The following is a 20,120-nucleotide window of genomic DNA, read 5'->3' as shown; positions in this document are numbered from 1 at the left end:
GTAATATTTTTCCTATTTTTTTCTCTTTGAAAGTTGCCTAATCTGCATTTCTTTTTCTAAAAAAGGAAATATGTCTCAGAACAAGAATTCGTGTGCAGTATTTTATACATGTTCAAAATGCTCTGCCAAATTACGGTCAAAACAAGTGATTAGACTATATATTATATCTGTGGTGTGATTGTTTGTGGCTTGTCTGTTTGTTTTTAAATAATAACACATCATTTTGTTCTTGACAGATACAAGTACTATTACACACACATCGTGGTTAAAATTTGAGGAGGAGCATGTTCTTGCGTTAAATTTCTTTTTCCGATTCCATCTGGGGAACATGGTGTTCCCTTCTTTTTGCTGTTCTATGGTTTGTTGTGGTGTTGAGCCCTTTTCTTGGGACTTTAGTATTACTGAGGTCTGTGGGGTTGCAGGGAGGAGGAGTCAGCAGCAAACTTGTTAACTCTTTTAGTGCCAACTCCATGCGCCCTCATACAATCCTATGGTAGCGGTGTCCCCCAGATAGAATCTGAGAAAGAGATTTAAGTACAAAAATCTTCTATTAATTTGTTTTACCTTACAACCAGCGTTTACCACTCCTCCCCTGCGGGCATTACACTGCTCCCTGATTTGGCTAGAAGTTCTAAAGTATATAGCATTGAAGACTTGTAGTGCACCATGCTCCACCGTTATCTATGACCAATTATAATCTATTCTATGGATGAAGCATTGAAGTTCAAGCTACACAGTAATTTTCTCTTACAGTGTTGCACATCGTTAACTATATAGATGGCAGGGTAAATGCGCGCAGAATTTAGAAACTGGGAGAACCTGGAAATATTTATTTGGAGTTGACATTATATGGTGTTCTAAAATAGGGTTGGATATATGAAATAATTATAGGTAGAGAATCACTTTTAGTTTTCATTGTATTGCAACTTTAATGTATGTGTACTTAAGCTGAATCAAATAAAAGTAGTAGTTAAATGCTAGGCTGTTTTTTTTAATTTATTTTTTGACATGCCCTTGGTTTCTAATTTTATGTTTGAAACTTAATGATCACTTGATATATTTAAATGTTTCACAGGGAAGTGTTTACTTAGCTGATGCTAGTTTCCCTTTGAGTTAACTAAATTTTTCAGATTATACTAATACATTTTTTGTTGTCAAATCTGTTAATGTAGTAATTTTAATATTTGTGACGCACAGATAAATACAAATATTGACTGTATTGCTAATAACGGTTACTTTTGTAGAAAGCCCACTCTCAACAGCCATTAAGACTGGGCGAGGGAGATCTCTAAACATGCCTGATCCTACACAGACCTCTGCAGAAAAACAGCTGGAACTTAGACTGTGTGATCTCCTCCTGGACATTGAAGATAGGATTTATCAAGGCACTCTTGGTGCTCTCAAGGTATTTAATCAGAGAGTAACATGCAGGGTTCATATTGAAATTATTTACATTGTTTCTAGTTGTCGCAAACATTGTTTAAGCAACATCGCCTAATTGTAAACATGCTAAGTTTTTATCAACTGTGTTGCTTTGAATTGAGCATTAGTGCATAACAGATTAAATGCGGCTAGGGAGAAGGTGAAAGGAGAATAACAAAAAAATATGGAGTAACATTAGGTGAGCTGTCTTGTTGGGTTGGTTACTGTATTACAGCGCTTGGAATACCGACATCCGCTATACCTACAAAAAAAACAGCCAGGACTGTAAAAACGACATAAGTAAAATGTAGACTTACCTTTACACCGATGGGCGCGATTTCCGAAAACCGTGCAATGCAATTGCTGCTAATTCCAAAGATAGAGGATGCCGGCGATTAAATTTGACATCACTGAAGTGAGCGACGTTGAAATATGTAAGTTTAAAGCGGCAATAGTACCAGCCGCACCCTAACATTAAAATGGCGCTTTAAATATTGATGACGCTCACTTGCATGACGTCAAATTCAATCGTCGGCATCCACTATCTTCGGAATTAGCAGCCGTCGCATTGCATTGTTTTCAGAAATGTACGCCATCGGTGTCGAGGTAAGTCTATATTTAACTTATGTCGTTATTACAGTGTTTGTTGGGTTTTTTTTGTAGGTGTAGTGGGTGTCTGTATTTCAAGCGCCGATTACCACCGGTCTTGTTACCAAAGGGTTGGCTCATCCTCAGGTTGTGGTTTGTTATTAATACATTGAAAACTTTTTTTTCATTTTTATTTTTTATTATTTTTTTTGTTTGTTTTATACACAGGTTCCTGACAGACAGTTATGGAGATCTGGTCTTAAGAATTGTTCATATGACCTTTTGGATGATGAGCCAAAAGAGGATGGTACCATGGAAGTGAAAGACAATGACATTAAAGAGGTGGAAGTTGATACAAAGCAAAACAATAAAGACAGGTTGGCGACTTTGATTAGTCAAAACAAATATTGGTGAACAAAGTAGTGTCCATTTAGAAAATCATTTATGAGCTGCTATGGGTAGAAGACAAGTAGTAGCATTGTGGCAGTAGACTGGGCAGGTGGTTGAAAACTTTGGATGGCGAGTAGCAAATGTGGTACTTGATTGGATTCTGAATGGGTATCAATTTGGTATTTCACCCTGTTCTCCAGGCTTGAAGGGATAAAGTGGGGGAGGGGGATATTGGTGCATCATTGTGTTAAAAGAACCCCAACTGTTATTGATTATCATTACTTGTATCATGTATGGCTTTATTATTGTCTGTTCTTAAATGTGGCCAGGAACTGGGTAATTGTCAGGAAGGTCCCTGTTACATGTCTCACAGAGGGGCTGCATCATCTTGCCCCACCAGGAGACGGGAAGTCCTAGTCAGGTGGCAAACCTTCCCGTCACCTTCACCCAGAATTTGGCTAAGTGGGGAAGTTGCCCAATTTTTTTCCAGCCCCTTAGTTAACCTATGTGGGGGCCCTATTGTTCCAGTCTGTGGCCAGCTAGAAAGTCTGGAGTTACACTAGCTGGAGGTCCTGGGACTATGTGTGTTTTTAGAAAGGACATCCTGGTAACAGCCCCTTTACAACAGCTTGCAATCCATGTTAGACCCCTATCTAAGACTGCCACGGCCCAGTCTCCTGAACATGGGAACCAAACTGGATATTAAAAAAAGGTGTCTAGACTGAGGGACAGCCTTCTGCTTGGGGACAGTCAATGCATTGAAGTTTAGGCTGCTGCTAAACTTGACATCATCGTTATCGCTGCTGAACCCTGTGAGTCCTGTTACTTGGTGGGCCTACTGGCGTAGGGTGACCTGAGGCTTGATTCCTACCATGCTGGTAGAGGGTAGAATATAATGCCAAGTTGCAGGGACAAAAGAATTTGAGTTATCTGCAATCCTTGAGTTAGTGAAGTAAGGGACAGTGAGCGTGGTAAACCTGCCTGACCTTTATTTAATACTGTATTTTTTAGCGATTGTGTTTCTGCACATTGAAAGTACTGTTTTACTTTCTACCTGTTGCTTGAGTGGTACCACATACCATCACATGGCACATGAGATACCTCCGTGTGGTCTCACCTGCCCTTTGCTGGGGAGGGGCGAGTTCTAGTGACATCACTGGAGTCATGTCACTGGATTTCCTCTTCATACATAGCGTCACTTTGAATATTACGTGCACAGATTGGGATGCCAAATGACATGGTTCCTGACTGTCCTTGGCAGCAACTTGACACTCAGAAGAGCTCTGCCATGTCATATAGTAAAGAGGCAATCGCTCTATTGTTTGACGTTGGTGGGCGATTGGCAAGTAATTAAAATAGGTTCTGTAACTGTCTTGAATTTTTTTCATATAGTGGACCTCATGATAAAGTGCTACAATTTTTTCTTGCAAAATTTAATTGCTTTGAATAGTTTTGTCCCATGAGAGGGATTCAGCCTCTAAATGAAAGAAATAATTCTGAGTTAGGAGTCGGTTTTCTTCTGTATCCATGATAAATTCTGTGCTGTTGCTGTTAAATTTTTATGGTTTATGAAAGACACAGATTTATTTTGCGTCTCTTTAAAGATCTTTTTTGTTTTAGTATGATATGGAGTGGGAATTTGCGTTTGGGGGCTTATAGAATATGCAATGTGTTTAAGGGAATATCTTTGCACATGTTACTAATACCAATTAATTATTTTCCTGCTGGAGCTACCTTCAGAGGATTGATGGTTTCTATCAATGATTCAGTAAGCAATGTTTTTAGCATGCTCCTTTTTCTGCTTCCTCTCATACTTGCCTTCATGCTTATTGTTTTTGCATGTAGCAAAATATAAATCACCAAATCTAGTTCTTGGTACAAAAACGGAGTATTTTGTCATTTAACATAAAAAAGCACATCTAATGGTAGCTTGAGTTTCTTCAGAGACATTTTCTGTGAGCTGTTGGATAAATTCAGTATATAATTTCAGACCATTCCATTGCTATTTATATTGAATTTCAACACCTGATTTGCAGAGATCCTATTTAGGAACCAACTATATTTAATACACGAGTAGGACAATAAATATATCTAATTTGTCATGCCCTAAGTGCTTTGAGTGCTATGAGCAGCTAGTGTGATCTCTAGTATAGGCTTTTTTAAGTAGTTTGGAGTGTAATAGAAAGTGTACATTATTTAAAGAATGTCAACCATTATGTTACTTGATGCTAATGTCTAGCAAAATATACTTTTTTCTTATTAAATCCATCTATCACCAATTAACAGAATGACAGATGTACAATGCTCATAATATTCGAGTGATACGCCCCTATCCAGCTCTGGCATCATAGCAGTGCAAGTGCCGATGAGTGAATTTTCTTGAACTGTTGTGCTCCAAACATGACACAACCTGCGTTTTTTTTCTAGTTTGGTAGAGTAGGGATTGCTACAAAAAATGCTTACTTAATCCTCCATTAACCATTGAAATACATGACCATCATTGACCATCAATAGTATTTGCTTTTTTTTTTTTAAATGTAATTATTTGATTCAAGAGGCAGTAAAAATTTCAGTAACTCATGACCTGCAAGTAGAACATTTTTCATGCTTTGTTGCATTTGTGGAACATCATTTTTCTAGTGATTCATAGCAATAGTATATCTTATTTTCTATGTAGGTTGCATGGTTTGAAAAATAATTCCCCAAGTGCCACATCTACAAATTCCAGCACTCCTCAGCCAACGACTAATTCTGTACATTACCTTGCACGAGCATTACTGCAGATAGAGCAAGGAGTGGAACGCAAGTACTTAAAAGCCCCTCTTGGTAAGTGGGTTCTTGAAATGTTCTACTCCTAATATTCTGGTGATTCATTAGAGCATGTGAAGGTAATATCTCTTATTAGGCAAAGCGTAATATATTTGATAAGAACTCATTTCTCCTACTTCCACCTACTGTTCCTCATTTCTGGCTTTCTTATACCACAAGGCCCTGGGCATTGAATTTTTGTGTTTCTTTCTTCAAGGATTGTTAAGTGTCTCTTCAATATGTGTATTTGAGATAGAATAAAACAGTAAGTGACTGTAAATTTTGAGCGGCTTAAAATAGAGGATTAAAAACATTATTGGTCTGATTTCCTTTTTATTTCAGCATTTAATTTTAAGCAGCAACTTGTGCCATCAATTTGACATAATATGTAATATACTGCATTCATCAGTGCTCTCCTGGGTTATGTGAGATTATATACAGATGTTAAGTTTAACATGACTAATTTATCAATGATCTGGAAATAACTTAACACTATTTGGGGTTGTATAGGAGATGCAGAAGATAACAAAAAAAAGAAGGAAGACAAAAAAAAGAGAGAAGATGACCCAACTAGTGAAAGAGATGGCAAGTTACTGTACTTGTTTGTTACATGTAATAATTGTGTTGCTGTTACATGAGATTGCAGCATCCTGATGTTTGTTTTTTGTTTCACTTCATATAAGTGGCATAAACACTAGCCGTTTCAAGAAATAAGTTCCTGCTGTTTCATTAGTTAACTTACTCTTCCTTTTTCTTGCTATAGATGCTAGTGACAGTGGTCGTGTCCAAAGGACAGTACTGGATCGCTGGCGGGAATCCTTACTGTCATCTGGCAGCTTGTCTCAGATCTTCCTCCACTTGTCCACTTTGGATCGCAGCATCTTGTGGTCCCGCTCCATTCTTAATGCCAGATGCAAGGTGTGCCGTAAGAAAGGAGATGGAGAGAGTATGCTCTTGTGTGATGGCTGTGAAAGAGGACATCATATCTATTGCGTCAGGCCGAAGCTGAAGGTTAGTTCAGTACAATGTACTGAATGATCATTTATGGTGTTCTTTTGAAGATTTGTTTAATTAGTGTTCCTTGAGCTTGCAAGCAAGGAGTAGAACGTTTTAGCTCTGTGAACTCTTACAGTTTTTAGCTTGTTAAATGTTCCACATGCCATCATTGTTTCATACATTTGGAGCTTCATGGGAAGAGTCTGACTGTATGTCATGGAGACCAATAAGTCTGCATTTCTTATTTGTTTTTTTCTTTTGTTTTTTTCCCCCTCACAGTATATTCCTGAAGGTGACTGGTTCTGTCCTGAATGTCGACCTAAACAACGGGCCCGCCGGCCTGACCGCCACAGGCCTTCAGTGGATGATGATTTGATGGAAGAGGAGTATATGTCAGAAGAGGAAGTGAATCGGGAATCTGAAAATGAAGAGGATGAAATCATGTCTGAAGAAGAGAGGTGAGCAAGTCAGAGAGAATATGTTGGATTCTCATATTAGACAGAAATTAAGATGTACAAGCCACTTTCTAGCATAGCTATTTATAGTATTGTAAGCCCATGACACATGAAGGGCATAGAAAAATGCACCTTATTGGTCTATTTACAGCAAACAACTTATTTTCTGATAATTTCTTGGAAGCTCTTTACTAGTACAGGTGTAAAAGGAAGGAAATGTAGACTGAAAACTAATTATATTTTTTTACGGAAAGAGGAAATCTATAATGATTGGTCTTTATGTGCATGACAATTTTATTTGCAATGTTTTCACCCAAAATTACATAAACATGGTCCTCCATCTGGAATCTTGGTGTTTAAATGCCCACAAATGTAGAATCCCACTTCAGGATTATGATCTTGATATTTAGAAAGTGCACATAACAGTTCTGGGAAATAAAGTAGTTATATTAAAGTTCCAACTATAGCATTTAAGTTAGCTCACCAGTATTTCAGGAAAGATTCTCCCACAATAGATCTCACTGGAGTTCTGTAGTGTCTTTGACAGTCTGCTTGCAGTGTCTCGGGAAGGAACCTCTTGCAATAAATCTTGCTGGAATGTCTAAATTGGTGCTGACACAGACATTATAAAGAATGCATATAATCTTTTGTTCTAGTGGTATTTGGTCCAAACCGTGGGACCATTAAGCAAGTGTCCATTCCCATTAAAACTCTCCTATTTGTTTGCTCCCAGGGCTGACCTCCGATACACCAAAGCACACTCAGAAACTAATAGGCCACATTAGATGCCTAACAGCTCTGCAGTGGGGAGAAAAGCAAATCCTACTCGACCCCACCCATATTAACAAAGTCTGGCAAATCTACAAACCTCAAACATAACTGTCCTAATCAATTTCTCATTCAGAAATGGGGGAACCAGTTTGGGCACGGTTCATGGTTCAGCCCATGACCGAAGTTATAACAACTACTAATCGCTAGTAGACTTCTCTCTTCAGCTCCCGCCTCTCAGCCTGAGAATCTCTGATTTCCTGAACTCCTTACTTGTGGTCCCTCAGATTCGGTTTTAGGGACTTCAGCAGGAGCCATTTGGCCCCAGGAAATGGTTGACTGTTCAGGGGTTGGCCCAGTTCTCTTCATTCATGGAGCAGATGCTCCAGGGAGAGACTGAGGTTTGGCATCTACTTCTACATTCTGTGCTAGCGGCCTTGCGTTCCAGGGCTGATTTGACCTTGAATCTTCTCGGGAGGAAGTTTGTTCAGAGCTTGTCGGACCGCCTTAACTAGAGCATTCAGAACAGTGAGGAACCTGTGATGCAGCCCATATCCTTCTTCAAGCACCAGAAGAAAGTGATGACCTTGCCATCTCCCTAATTAGAGGATCTTTAATGGGAAGCCTGTCGGCATCCAGAGTGCAGCTTTCAGGTATCCTGCAGGCTTCAGTCAATGTACCCTCCTCCTAGTGCGGACACGCAAGTGAGAATATCCTCCTAAGGTAGAGAAGCCTGTAGCATGCCTATCCAGATTCACCACTATCCCAGTTCCAAGAGCTGTTACCCTGAAGAATAACACAGACAGAAAAATTGAAGTCCATTTTCTCAGACCATCTCTAGCATCAACTTTGGTCAGCTAGACTATGAACCGGTGAACTATCCAATTGACGGAGGATCTGCAATCAGGCAGACCCAGATCATTTACTATCTAGTAGCTAGACACTTTGATCAGGGGCATCGTATCCAGGGGATACTTGATAGATCTCAGTGGGTATTCTCCGCATAGAAGTTTTTAATATGAGTCAACCAGGAGAACCCACAAAATAAATAGTTCTAATACTCTTGTTCTAGAAAGAGGAAAGCGTTTTGACTCCAAACGTTTCAGATTCTTCAGACCAATGCCAAATCTAAACATTTTGAACATACATCCTACTGGTGGACAAGTTCAAAATGAAGTACCTGAGGTTCGTTATCAGCAGTATGCAGCAGGGGGAGTTCATGGTGTTCATGGATATCGGGGACAACTACCTACACTTACCAATCTGGGTGGGACACCAGTGTCTCCTTATGTTCGCTGTGCAGTCTCAACAATTCCAGTTCAGTTCTTTACCTTTTGGATTGTCAACGGTCCGAGGGTCTTTACCAAGGTAATGGTGGCATTGCTACAATCCAGGGGGATAACCGTTATTCCATACCTGGACTACAATTCTGATAAAAGCAAGTATCCCGGTCTTCTTCTCAACCATGTAACACACAGCCAGGACTTTGGAGTCACAGAGGTGGGTTTATCCAACCTGGTAACGTCAAATTATGAAGTTCATAGGGTTACTTTTTAGACACCCTCCTACAACGGATATTTCTACCAGAAGACAAGGTCGACACAATGAAGTCCCTCTTGATCAAGAAGCGGGTGTCTGCCCACTTTTTCATGAGAGTTCTGGGCAAAATGGTCTCCTTCGAGGCAGTCCAATTTGCTCAGTTACATTCGAGGGAGTTCCAGAACGAACCCCTCTCTAAGTGGAACATGTCCCTTTTACAGTTGACCTCTCAATGCACTCCTAGAGTTTAGCAGTCCCTGTTTTGCTGCAGAGAAGCAATCCTACCAGCATCCATTCACCATCTGAAATGTGGTCCCTCTTTACTATGGAGCCAGGTCCAGAGACCCCGGGGTGGTCACCCATTTTAAGTTCCATGTGTGCACACATGCCCCCTCTGGCCGCATGCGTTACACGCACATGCCCCCTCTGGCCGCATGCGTTACACGCACATGCGCCCTCTGGCCGCATGCGTTACACGCACATGCCCCCTCTGGCCGCATGCCTTACACGCACATGCCCCCTCTGGCCGCATGCCTTACACGCACATGCCCCCTCATTACATCACCCTTCTTACCTTTTTCTTCAGAAGTGACACTTCCAGTTACACAGAGCAGAAAGCGTTCCAGCAGCCCGTCTGCACTGTGTATCATGTGACTGATGCAGCCACATGACCTGGTGATGTCACAGGGACGTTACTTTGTAACGGCTACACTGAAGAAAAAAAAAACATCTGCAATATCGGGACAAACTGTAAGTTGGGTGGAACAGTCCACTGAGATCGGGACTGTCCCGCTAAAATCGCGACAGTTTGTAGGTATGACACAGTGGTTCCCACATCCGGAATGTTTGCAGACTTCATTCCATGAAAAGAAAAATAATATACCTGTTAACCCTTTGCCAAAAATACATTTACATATTACATACTGATTTTAGAAATTGAACATAAATCCACTTTAAATGGAATTTCAATATATACTTATGTATTAATTCTACTTTATGTCCCACTCACCGCAGTGAGACACGACATTCATTTGTGAGGTTAATTTGTTTGGGTATGGATTGAATTGCGGCAGTGCTTACCCTTTTGTCTCTATGGAATCTTTATAACAATGTTGAGGTATGGCATAACTGCAAAGAGGTTCCTCTTTTCCTTTAGTAAATTCTATGTATTTTACCTGTTTAAGCAAGTTGTTTGAATGAGGCTCCTTCAGATGAGTACTATCTCCCAATGCGGCCCCCATACCAAAAAAAGGTTGTGCACCCCTGGACTTACTGCATACAATGTCATGGACATACGTTTGGCTGTAGATACACTTTTTAAGATGGATCTCCTCCAAATACTCCTTACAGCCAATTCTAACACTACAGCCAAATTGACAGATGCAGAACACCAATGAGAAATAAAATATGCCGACGTGTACTTCTGGAATATGACTGTCAATGGAGATTGCACTGTACAATATGTGATTTGGCAATGGGGTAACTTGATACGAAAGTTGATGGGTGTTAGCATTGGGCAGTGCATAACCGTTCATTGCCAGAAGATGAATCATAATATCATTTACCTAGCCCAGGAATATAGCTATATATTTGTTGTTTTTTATTATTTATTTTCCTGTAATGTGTATGCCGAGTATTCACTTATGCTGAAAGCAGTTATTTTCCAGCCTCCAGCAGTCGACACACTCCAGTACATAAGCAGGGCTGTCAATGGGCCTTGTGCTGTGGGGCTGACAATGACTGGCAGTGGGCTTTCTATGCCATGGCATTTTGTAAATTTGTCATAGGTTATATATGCTATATTTAGAGATTTTTACTTCTAAAACTACACTGGGCGGTGACAGGGCGTCAGTAATGATTATTCCATTAGGATGGATAATTAGGAGGGTTGAATTTCAATAATAAAGCCTTTTCTAGGATTATGAAGAAGCAGAGTTTAGGAGTCCAGTGGAAACCTCATGTCTACCATGAGAAGTTGGGAACACATATAAACAATGGGGGAGACTCAAAGGCTGGCACGCGGACATCGCTGCAATGTCCGCTGCACGCATAGCCAGGCCATTACAGTAGGGATTTCCATTCAATTTTCTGCGCACCTCTATGGAATGTAAGGAAAAAATTAGTGAAGATTCCTGTAAAATCTCAGATGTGTGGTATCTCCGTTGACATTCCGGAGACACCTCGGGTCTAAATGAATCTCCTCCAATATGTTGGGAAAGACTTGGCATATTCCATAAAGCTAAGGATAAAAGACGCATTCTTGTACTTTTTAAGGCTTTTCTGGACTGTTCAGTGGTTAAATCAATGTACTTGTTTTGTTTTGTCATCTCTGGTTAAAGGATTTTTTTTTGCCCATTTTCTTGGTAATTTTTGTTTTAAAATTGGAATATTTTGTATGTGGCCCATGGCTATAAATTTTCTATAAATATGATCATTGTATAACCTTCTTCTTGCAGTACAACAAAGAAAGGGAGAACCAAATTACAACTACCTTTAAAGACTAAAGGAGGAAAACCAGGGCCCAAGAAAAGTGGCTCAGGAAAAAAGGACACTGGAAAGACACCAAGAAGTCAACAAAACACTCCCAAAAACGTTTTGCCAGCTGCAAAAGGAAGAGGCAGTGCCAAAAAAGTGCTTTCTGCCCCACCATTTGAAAAAAAACCTGGTGCACGGTTTTCTGCTCGCAATTCACAAGCCAGTGCAAACATATGTGAGGCATCTCTTGTTGAGCTTGTGTCAGTCCATGGACAAGGCAGGGGTAAAGGAAGAGGGAAAAAGCTGAAATCGGACGATAGCACTCCAGTAGGCAGCCCATTCGCCTTCCGCCCATTTAGTCTTGATAAAGTTGAAGAAACGCCTAAAGGAAGAAAGCCTTTGTCTCGGAACTCTATGCCTGCCGAGATGGAATCCAAAGGAAGGGGCAAGAAGCGCCTGTCAACAGGTAACTCCTATCCGAACGCCTTTCTGCTTAACAATGACTAATCTACTTGGCTTTGCACTAAAGGAGGAAAAGAGCTGTCTTTTAAATGAGAGCTTTTTTTCTTTTTGTATTGGGTAATAAAAATATATGTAAATATATATTTTATAATATTTTTGCATAGTGATGCCCCCAATTTTTGGCCACATGTGTAAAAAAAAGTCCCACACCAGAACCTGGGGAGGTAGTCATAAGAAGTACATCTAGGTAAGACCGAAAAAGGAAATGCAAATTATTTTATTTAATACATCTATACAATTAGCTTTTTTTCTTTATTGAATCAAAGCCAGAGAGTTCAGTATTTTAAAGTGCCCTTGCCCATCTCCTTTTGGGGTTTCTCTCTTATTGTTACTTATCTAATTATTGAGCCTGCGACCATGTTTCTCCTGACGTGCGCTGCACCTCCCTGCCCTTTACCTCTCTTTTTACTTCCTCTGGGGAGTGCATTGAAGCAGGGCACTGAGGTTTTTAGTAAAGACAGGGGAAGGAGCCTAAATTATATTTGGCTCTGCCCATATTTCATTTACTACACTTGTAGGTGGCCTCTAGGCAACACTATCCTTTTCCTTGGACGCTTGGGCATTTTCTTTGCAGCTTGTCTCCTAACTTTCCCCTTCAGGTCTGTGATGTAGACCAGTCAGTCTGATTTCTCCCTATTTATCTGTAGATCAGTCTGTGTTCTCCCTATGGCGCATCACGTTGGCTTAGTGGTTAGCACTTCTGCCTCACATCACTAGGGTCATGAGTTTGATTCCTGACCATGGCCTTATCTGTGTGGAGTGTGTGTGTGTGTGTGTTCTCCCTGTGTTTGTGTGGGTTTCCTCCAGTAGATTAATTGGCTGCTATCAAATTGTCCCTAGTCTGTCTGTGTGTGTGTTAGGGAATATATAGACTCTCTAAGCTCCAATGGGATAGGGACTGATGTGAGTGATCTCTCTGTACAGCGCAGCGGTATTGGTGGCACTATATAAATAGCTGATGATGACTGTTCCTTTGTCTGAGCTTGTGCCTGGCCAACAAGACCATTTGTTGGCTTCCAGTGTTTCAGCTGGGTGGTTCTTTTGACACACCATGCAGGGACATTCCATAGTGAACTCCTGGAACTTCCTCTGTTTCCACTTCCAGGAAGAGTGTTCTCTCTTCCAGCCCATCATGCACAGTTTTCCTCCAGTTGTCCTCTGCATGCCTCAGTCACTTTGTAGGCTCACTGGTGCAAACACTCTTCCTGACTTACTACTTCACACCAGGAAAGTAAAAATCTTTCTATTTTTTCCATTTCCACTTGTGTGAGTGATAATAGGTAACTGCAACTGGAGGTCAGTTTCTAATAAAGCTGTCTTTTCCTCAGTTTGCTGATCTTAAGAGTGTTTGTTTTGTATCTGAAATGTGGTGGTAAGGGTCTAATTTTTCAATGTCTGCCAAAGAGTTTGCATGTAGGTAACATGTAATTTTGTCCTGGGACCTAATGACTTAATGGTAAACTGTTTCTTCTGGTACACCGATCAGCCCTCCAGTCTCCTGGATTGAGACCTAGGGCGTTTCTAGCCACTCTGCCTATGCCCAGCACAAATGGATCAGGGGAGGCCTCATTCTCAACCTGTACTCCAAGGCCTAAATAAGCCAAAGCCCTGACCAGCTTTATGGTTAAGATGTATCAATTAGTGGCTTTGGAAGTGGAATCCCAGAGAAACAGAGATCAATCCAAGGCTCTTGGCCACAACAACCCTGGACCCAGGCAGTCTTTGAGCAACTCTTAAGTCACTGTGGGCTTCCAGATTTAGACCTCATGGCCACAAAACTGCACAACAATGTTAAATGTTACTTTGTTCAAGTGTCGTGCCTCGCCTAGGTTGTGCTTCACCTCATTGCTATTCTTTGTACACCGTTTGAGCTTCATGTACATTCACATAAGTTACTTACTCATTTATAACTCATTTTGTTTGTAATATGCAACTGACCTTTTAATGGCAGCCTCATAGTTATGTCACAGATACTTAAATGTTACTGTTTTATTTGCTCCACTATTAGGTAGTAAGGTTTTATATCATTTATGTATCAAAATATAATAACATGGGAGATTTTATTTTGCATGTGCATAAACTGAATATTCTGCCTTTATATTTTGTCAATGTGATCCATGTATGCATTTCATCCTTTAGACATTGCCTCGGTGGAGCAAGGAAGTCGACGGAGCTCTGGAAGACATCATGGTGTACATGAGTTATCTGCTTGTGAACACCTGGTGGTAGAGCTTGTGAGGCATGATGACAGTTGGCCTTTCATGAGACTGGTGTCTAAAATCCAGGTACTGTAATTGTGGGTTACTACAATTCTGAGCTTTGAGATGTGATGGTATAAAATATTTGCTACTGTCATTTTTTTTTTTTAAATATGTTTTAGATTTAGTCCATTATTTGTTGCACCCTCTGAAGGGCTTAATGCTGACCTTTTCTCTGTAAGTCAGAAAAGTTGACACACTTGCAAAAATATTGATATTGGGTAGTTTTAGTTGATATTTCAGCATTTGTGTCCCCATATAGAGCCCAATAATCTGGTTAATATCAATAGGATTATAATAAGGTGTTTTGGACTGTGTATGTGGTCACCTTTCAACTGACCCTAATGTCCACGGGATCTAGCCCAAGTGCCAATTTGACAGATCCCATCCATTTTGGCCACCTACGGCAAAACTGTACAGTTATCCTATCACATCAGCCAAGAAAGAGGATCAGCCTGTATGTGGCCACCACACTCTGGCTGTAATCTTCAAGCCTAATCATTAGCATTTTATGCTTGCTGAATGACTATATCATGGCTGGGTGGATGGCCAAGAAAAGGCAATTGTTTTCTTAATTAAGGACTCCACCCTTAGTAGTTGCTTTTTAAACCTGCTATACAATGTCTAAGAACACCTGTGGTCCCATGTTTGGCACCCCTGTTGATCAGTTCATGTTTTACTCGCCTCATTTTTGAATCTCTGTGCTACTAATACTTGTGGCTGTAGCAAATGACTGGATGACTGTAACCCAAACGCAAGACAGAAGTCAGCCGCATGGCAAAAAAACATCTCCCGATTAGCAGGACGTCATCAGATGTCCTGTTTTCTACAAGTTGACAGGAAGGGAGAGTTTACTATTAAAGTATTTGTCAGTGGAGTACTTCTTTAACCTGGTGCATGAGATAGCACTACATAATAGATACATTTGTATGCTCTTACATTTACAAATATATTTGTTTTGATGCATGTCAATGACAAATACTTAATTTTTTTAAATTAGAGCTTTTTAAAAAAAGACATCTTAAGAAATAATTTTATCATTGAATTTCACTATGTAATGTTTTAAATTGTGTAATCTACTGTGATAACTTGTTGGGTTAGTATGTTTGAACTGCCTAAATACTACGCAATAAGTGTACTAACTAAAAATCTTTATAGGTTCCGGATTATTTTGACATTATCCAGAGACCCATTGCCTTAAATATTATTCGTGAGAAAGTGAACAAATGTGAATACAAGTCTGCATGTAAGTAATCTGAGAACCAGTTTGTATGTAACTCATATTAGGGCTCGTCTATTCTTGTATATTCTCTTGTTGCGTTCTAAAAGGAACCGGTGAAACTGCCAGGACAATAGCACAACATATGCTCTCCACAGAAAACTGCAAGGCTATATGCAGCACAGAAGTTACTGCAATATAAGTTAAGCTTATCTATTTCAGCTTCCAGAAATAAATGCATCCACCATATATCCAGGTGATAAAACTTGCAACTGAGAATACTATCACTTTTTGTAGAATACCTGCATGCCAACTTTGCGCCAGCGCTTATCTATTGATTCTTCTGCCAACAACTCTTGGGTTTCTTATATGGCACATAATCTGAATGGAAAGAGATGTAAGGGACCACAACAGTGTAGTGCAGGCCTGTCCAACCTGCGGCCCTCCAGGTGTTGTGAAACTACAAGCCCCAGCATGCTTTGCCGGTAGACAACCAGTCCTCAGTATGTCTCCTGGGCCATGTTGATTCCTCTTGTAAACATTGCAGAAAACATCAACTGCAATTGTACAGCGTCTCAACATTTAGGGTCTCCACCATAAACCAACGTGTTTTGTGATTTGAGTACAGTTTACTTAAGTGTCTTAGTCGTTGCTCCTCATCTAGGAAAGCTCCTGCAGATATGGTGTCTCCAGGGTCCTAATTGCCTTCTGCCACTGGCTGGGAAGATGCAGCTGGACTGAGATTTCCATTGGTCAATGCGGGATACAGTCTGTTCAGCTGTAATTCCTAGCAATTTTCTGTCTTTATGCTTATTGTACTTCCAAAAGGAACACAAACATTTATGTGCTAAGTTAATAAAGTTGGAGATCTAATGAATATACTTGCTTAACCCAATATTTGTAACTATGTCTATTGATAGTCTACATTTAATATGTAGTTTTAGTATGGTTTTGAACTTGTGTTTTAAAATGGTTTTGTAGTTAGTGTGCAGCGGTCCCTTGTGTGAATGTTTTTAGTAGTAGTAACTGCTCAGTCTATTGTGATTGTGCACACCGCATTTGGATCAAAGTCAAACTAATATATAATGGCATAGGATTGCTAGTGCGTATATACATTATTCAGAATGACCAGTTTAGGCAACTAACATCAGTCTCTTTTATTTCTAACAGCTGAATTTGTAGAAGACATTGAATTGATGTTCTCCAACTGCTTTGAGTATAACCATGTTAATAGCAACGAGGCCAAAGCAGGAATCCGCCTACGATCCTTTTTTAACAATGAGGCTCAGAAATTAGGCCTGGAAGTGTCTACTAGCAATCCATATCCATCTGCTGCAGCCGCCAAAAAGTCCCGTCTCTGACTTGTCTCTAGCTGCTGTAAGTGGAGACAATGGAGCTTTGGTATTTTCTTTTGCACTCTCTGGTTTCAGGGATTGTATTGTCCTGCTGAACTGAATTGCCAAGCAATAATCTAAGGCTGTCCACTTAATGAGCAAGCACTGATTTCTCACATCATTCAGCACTGCAAAAGCAGGAAAGACTAAATAAGGTCCAAGCCACATACATGTATTTTATGTTCGTATATATATTTGTATATGGAGAGTATGAGCTGTTTAACTGCTGTGAGTTTTCTCATTTTTTGCTATTTGGTGTAGTTATTCGGCTTGAAATTCACTGTTAATATCAAGTCAAAAAAGAAACCATAGATTTTCTACCTGAACAACACTACTTGAGTGAATAGATGGAGATATATTTATGAGGGATGAACTATACACACTGAGAGTATTTTGAAGATTCTAGCTATTTATCTAGCATTCAAATTGTGTGAATTTTGTTTTTTTGTATTTATGAATTTTTTTGTCTGAAGATTAACTAAACAATGTTTCTTATGTGAAACTGTTTTCCACTTCAAAATTGAAACAGTTGGTTGTTTCTACCTTTTCTATGTTATCGATGTTTGAGGGCAGCTGTCGGTATAATTCCACAATGATCTCCATTTATTTATGTCTAGATGCCTGTGTAAAAAGCAATAAAATATGTTTGTTTAATATTTTTTAATGTCTTCTTGGTACAGCAAGATTTGTCACTTTTTTTTTTTTTTTTTGTGTATTGTGAAGAATGTGTTGTATGATTCGGTTTTGCAGAAGATGTTCTCTTTAGTTGGTACAAAAATCTTGTAAATCTGTGTAGTTTTTGTTCGTTTTAGGATTTATTTATTTTTTTCAATTTTATTTTTCCTGGTAACATTCCAGCTTCTTGGCTGCAAGCACTCATCAGCAACACTTAAGAATGGTCCATTGCTGCAATTTTAATTTTACATAAGTGTTATGAAAGTGTCAGTTAATCAAAATAAATAGCCGTTTTATGCATCTTAATACACCTCCTTACCACTACCTTTAATAATGACTTGTTACCATGGGGACAGAGATTATTTCATACATTAGATTGGAAAAGTTTCATGCAAATAGATGGCCATTATCCCTACATGGATAGATTTCAGTAATAATATTATCCAGTATACTAATTACTCACTGGGCATCACCGTCTTTCCACTGCTGCCCTAGCCACCTGGTGGAGATGAGTAGTTCTGCCCAGCAAAGCGATTGGCATTCGAACTTCTTTTCCAGCCATATGGAAGGAGATGGAATATTTACTGTCTAATTAAATAAACTTGCATTGGACAAAAAACATTTGAAAGGAGAAGGGGCCTTTCAGTGGTGTAGAGTAGTGACCTGCACAGGTTTGTTTAAGACTACTCATGATCCTGCTGATGATGGCTATAACTCCTGTTCTTTAGTAAAGGTAAAACCAGAAATGTTCTTCAGTCACACATGTAAGGAGGCTGGGATATACAGCCAATGAAATATAGCTCTTAAAAATATGAATGTTTCATAACACAACAAACCTCTATCTAACTAGTATTAAACAGATCTGGTTCTAGTGACCTCCATACACTATCTACCCCAAATCTGTGGTAGATATGCAGAATTTTGATCCAAAGCCTCTTTACAATGACTAGTTCCATATCTAGTTGAGGTTGTTAATGCAGACCCCAGAGTTCTGGTGATGAGATGAGTTCTCCCCAGACCCCGCTCCCCTGGCATGCTGTTTTCCTAGGGAAGTGTCCACTAACACTCAAATGGATGGTTGGTGTTCTTTAAAGGAGTGGATCTTCCAGTACTCTTAACTAGTGAATTACCAGAGCTACCAATATAAAATGCTATTGAAATGTACCCTTAAAGAAATATTAAAAGTTTTGAGAATGACATAAGTATTGGTTTTCACAAAGTTTGCTGCTTCAGTGTTTTTAGACCTTTTTTGTCAGATGTTGCTATGGTATACTGAAGTACAATTACAAGTATTTCATAAGTGTCAAAGGCTTTTATTGACAATTACATTAAGTTTATGCAAAGAGCCAATATTTGCAGTGTTGACCCTTCTTTTTGAAGACCCCTGCAATTCGCCCTTCGCGCTGTTGGTCAACTTCTGGGTCACATACTGACTGATGGCCGCCCATTCTTGCCTAATCAATGCTTGGAGTTTGTCAGAATTTGTGGGATTTTGTTTCTCCACCCGCCTCTTGAGGATTGACCAGAAGTTCTCAATGGGATTAAGGTCTGGGGAGTTTCCTGGCCATGGACACAAAATTTCAATGTTTTGATCCCCGAGTCACTTGGTTACCATTTTTGCCTTATGGCAAGGTGCTCCATCATGCTGGAAAATGCATTTAGTCATCAAACTGTCCTTGGATGGTTGGGAGAAATTGCTTTTGGAAGATATTTCGGTACTATTCTTGATTCATGGCTGTGTTCTTAGGCAAAATTGTGAGTGAGCCCACTCCCTTGCCTGAGAAGCAACCCCACACATGAATGATCTCAGGATGCTTTACTGTTGGCATGACACAGGACTGATGGTAGCGCTCACCTTTCCTTCTCTGGACAAACTTTTTTCCAGATGCCCCAAACAATCAAAGGGGATTCATCGGAGAAAATTACTTTACCCTAATCCTCAGGCGTCCAATCCATGTACCTTTTGCAGATTATCAGTCTGTCACTGATTTTCCTGGAGAGAAGTGACTTCTTTGCTGGCCTTCTTGATACCAGGCCATCCTCCAAAAGTCTTCGCCTAGATGCACTCACACATGCCTGTTGCTATTCCTGAGCATGCTCTGCACTGACGGTGCCCTGATCCTGCAGCTGAATCAACTTTAGGAGACAGTCCTGCCGTTTTCTGGACGTTCTTGGGCGCTCTGAAGCCTTCTTCACAACTATTGAAACTCTCTCCTTGAAGTTCTTGATGATCAGATAAATGGTTGATTTAGGTGCAATCTTACTAGCAGCAATATCCTTGCCTGTGAAGCCCTTTTTGTGCAGATTAATGACTGCATAATGATTTCAAGCACCACCCTCCTTTTAAAGCTTCCAGTCTGTTGTTCTAACTCAATCAGCATGCCAGAGTGATCTCCAGCCTTGTCCTCGTCAAAACTCTCACCTGTGAATCACTGACCTGATGTTAGCTGGTCCTTTAGTGGCATTGCTAAAATGCACTGGAAATGTTTTTGAGATAAAGCACATTGTCATGACAGAGGGACTTTGAATTAATTGCAATTCATCTGATCACTCCATGACATTCTGGAGTATATGCAAATTGTCCTCATAAAAACTGAGGCAGCAGACTTTG

General features: G+C 40.0%; 1 protein-coding gene across 3 annotated transcripts in view; it reads left to right on the top strand.

The window, feature by feature from the left end:
• BAZ1A (bromodomain adjacent to zinc finger domain 1A) overlaps positions 1 to 17,488 on the top strand; it is a 71,299-nt gene extending 53,811 nt beyond the window's left edge. For 2 of the 3 annotated variants that reach the window (XM_075192697.1, XM_075192696.1), the window contains exons 19-28: positions 1,245 to 1,405; positions 2,239 to 2,387; positions 5,078 to 5,226; positions 5,719 to 5,793; positions 5,972 to 6,219; positions 6,484 to 6,662; positions 11,423 to 11,907; positions 14,103 to 14,248; positions 15,380 to 15,467; positions 16,611 to 17,488. In XM_075192697.1, the coding sequence (XP_075048798.1) occupies positions 1,245 to 1,405; positions 2,239 to 2,387; positions 5,078 to 5,226; positions 5,719 to 5,793; positions 5,972 to 6,219; positions 6,484 to 6,662; positions 11,423 to 11,907; positions 14,103 to 14,248; positions 15,380 to 15,467; positions 16,611 to 16,801 (1,871 nt within the window). In that variant the 3' untranslated portion in view covers positions 16,802 to 17,488. The remainder of the gene's footprint in view (positions 1 to 1,244; positions 1,406 to 2,238; positions 2,388 to 5,077; positions 5,227 to 5,718; positions 5,794 to 5,971; positions 6,220 to 6,483; positions 6,663 to 11,422; positions 11,908 to 14,102; positions 14,249 to 15,379; positions 15,468 to 16,610) is intronic. The other variant, XM_075192698.1, reaches the window with a different exon arrangement.
• Positions 17,489 to 20,120: the final 2,632 nt, after the last annotated feature.

Source organism: Mixophyes fleayi, chromosome 12 (assembly GCF_038048845.1).
Source record: "Mixophyes fleayi isolate aMixFle1 chromosome 12, aMixFle1.hap1, whole genome shotgun sequence".
Lineage (NCBI taxonomy): Eukaryota > Metazoa > Chordata > Amphibia > Anura > Limnodynastidae > Mixophyes > Mixophyes fleayi.
The sequence above is the reverse complement of the archived record's forward strand: the minus strand, read 5'-3'. Positions and strand labels throughout refer to the sequence as shown.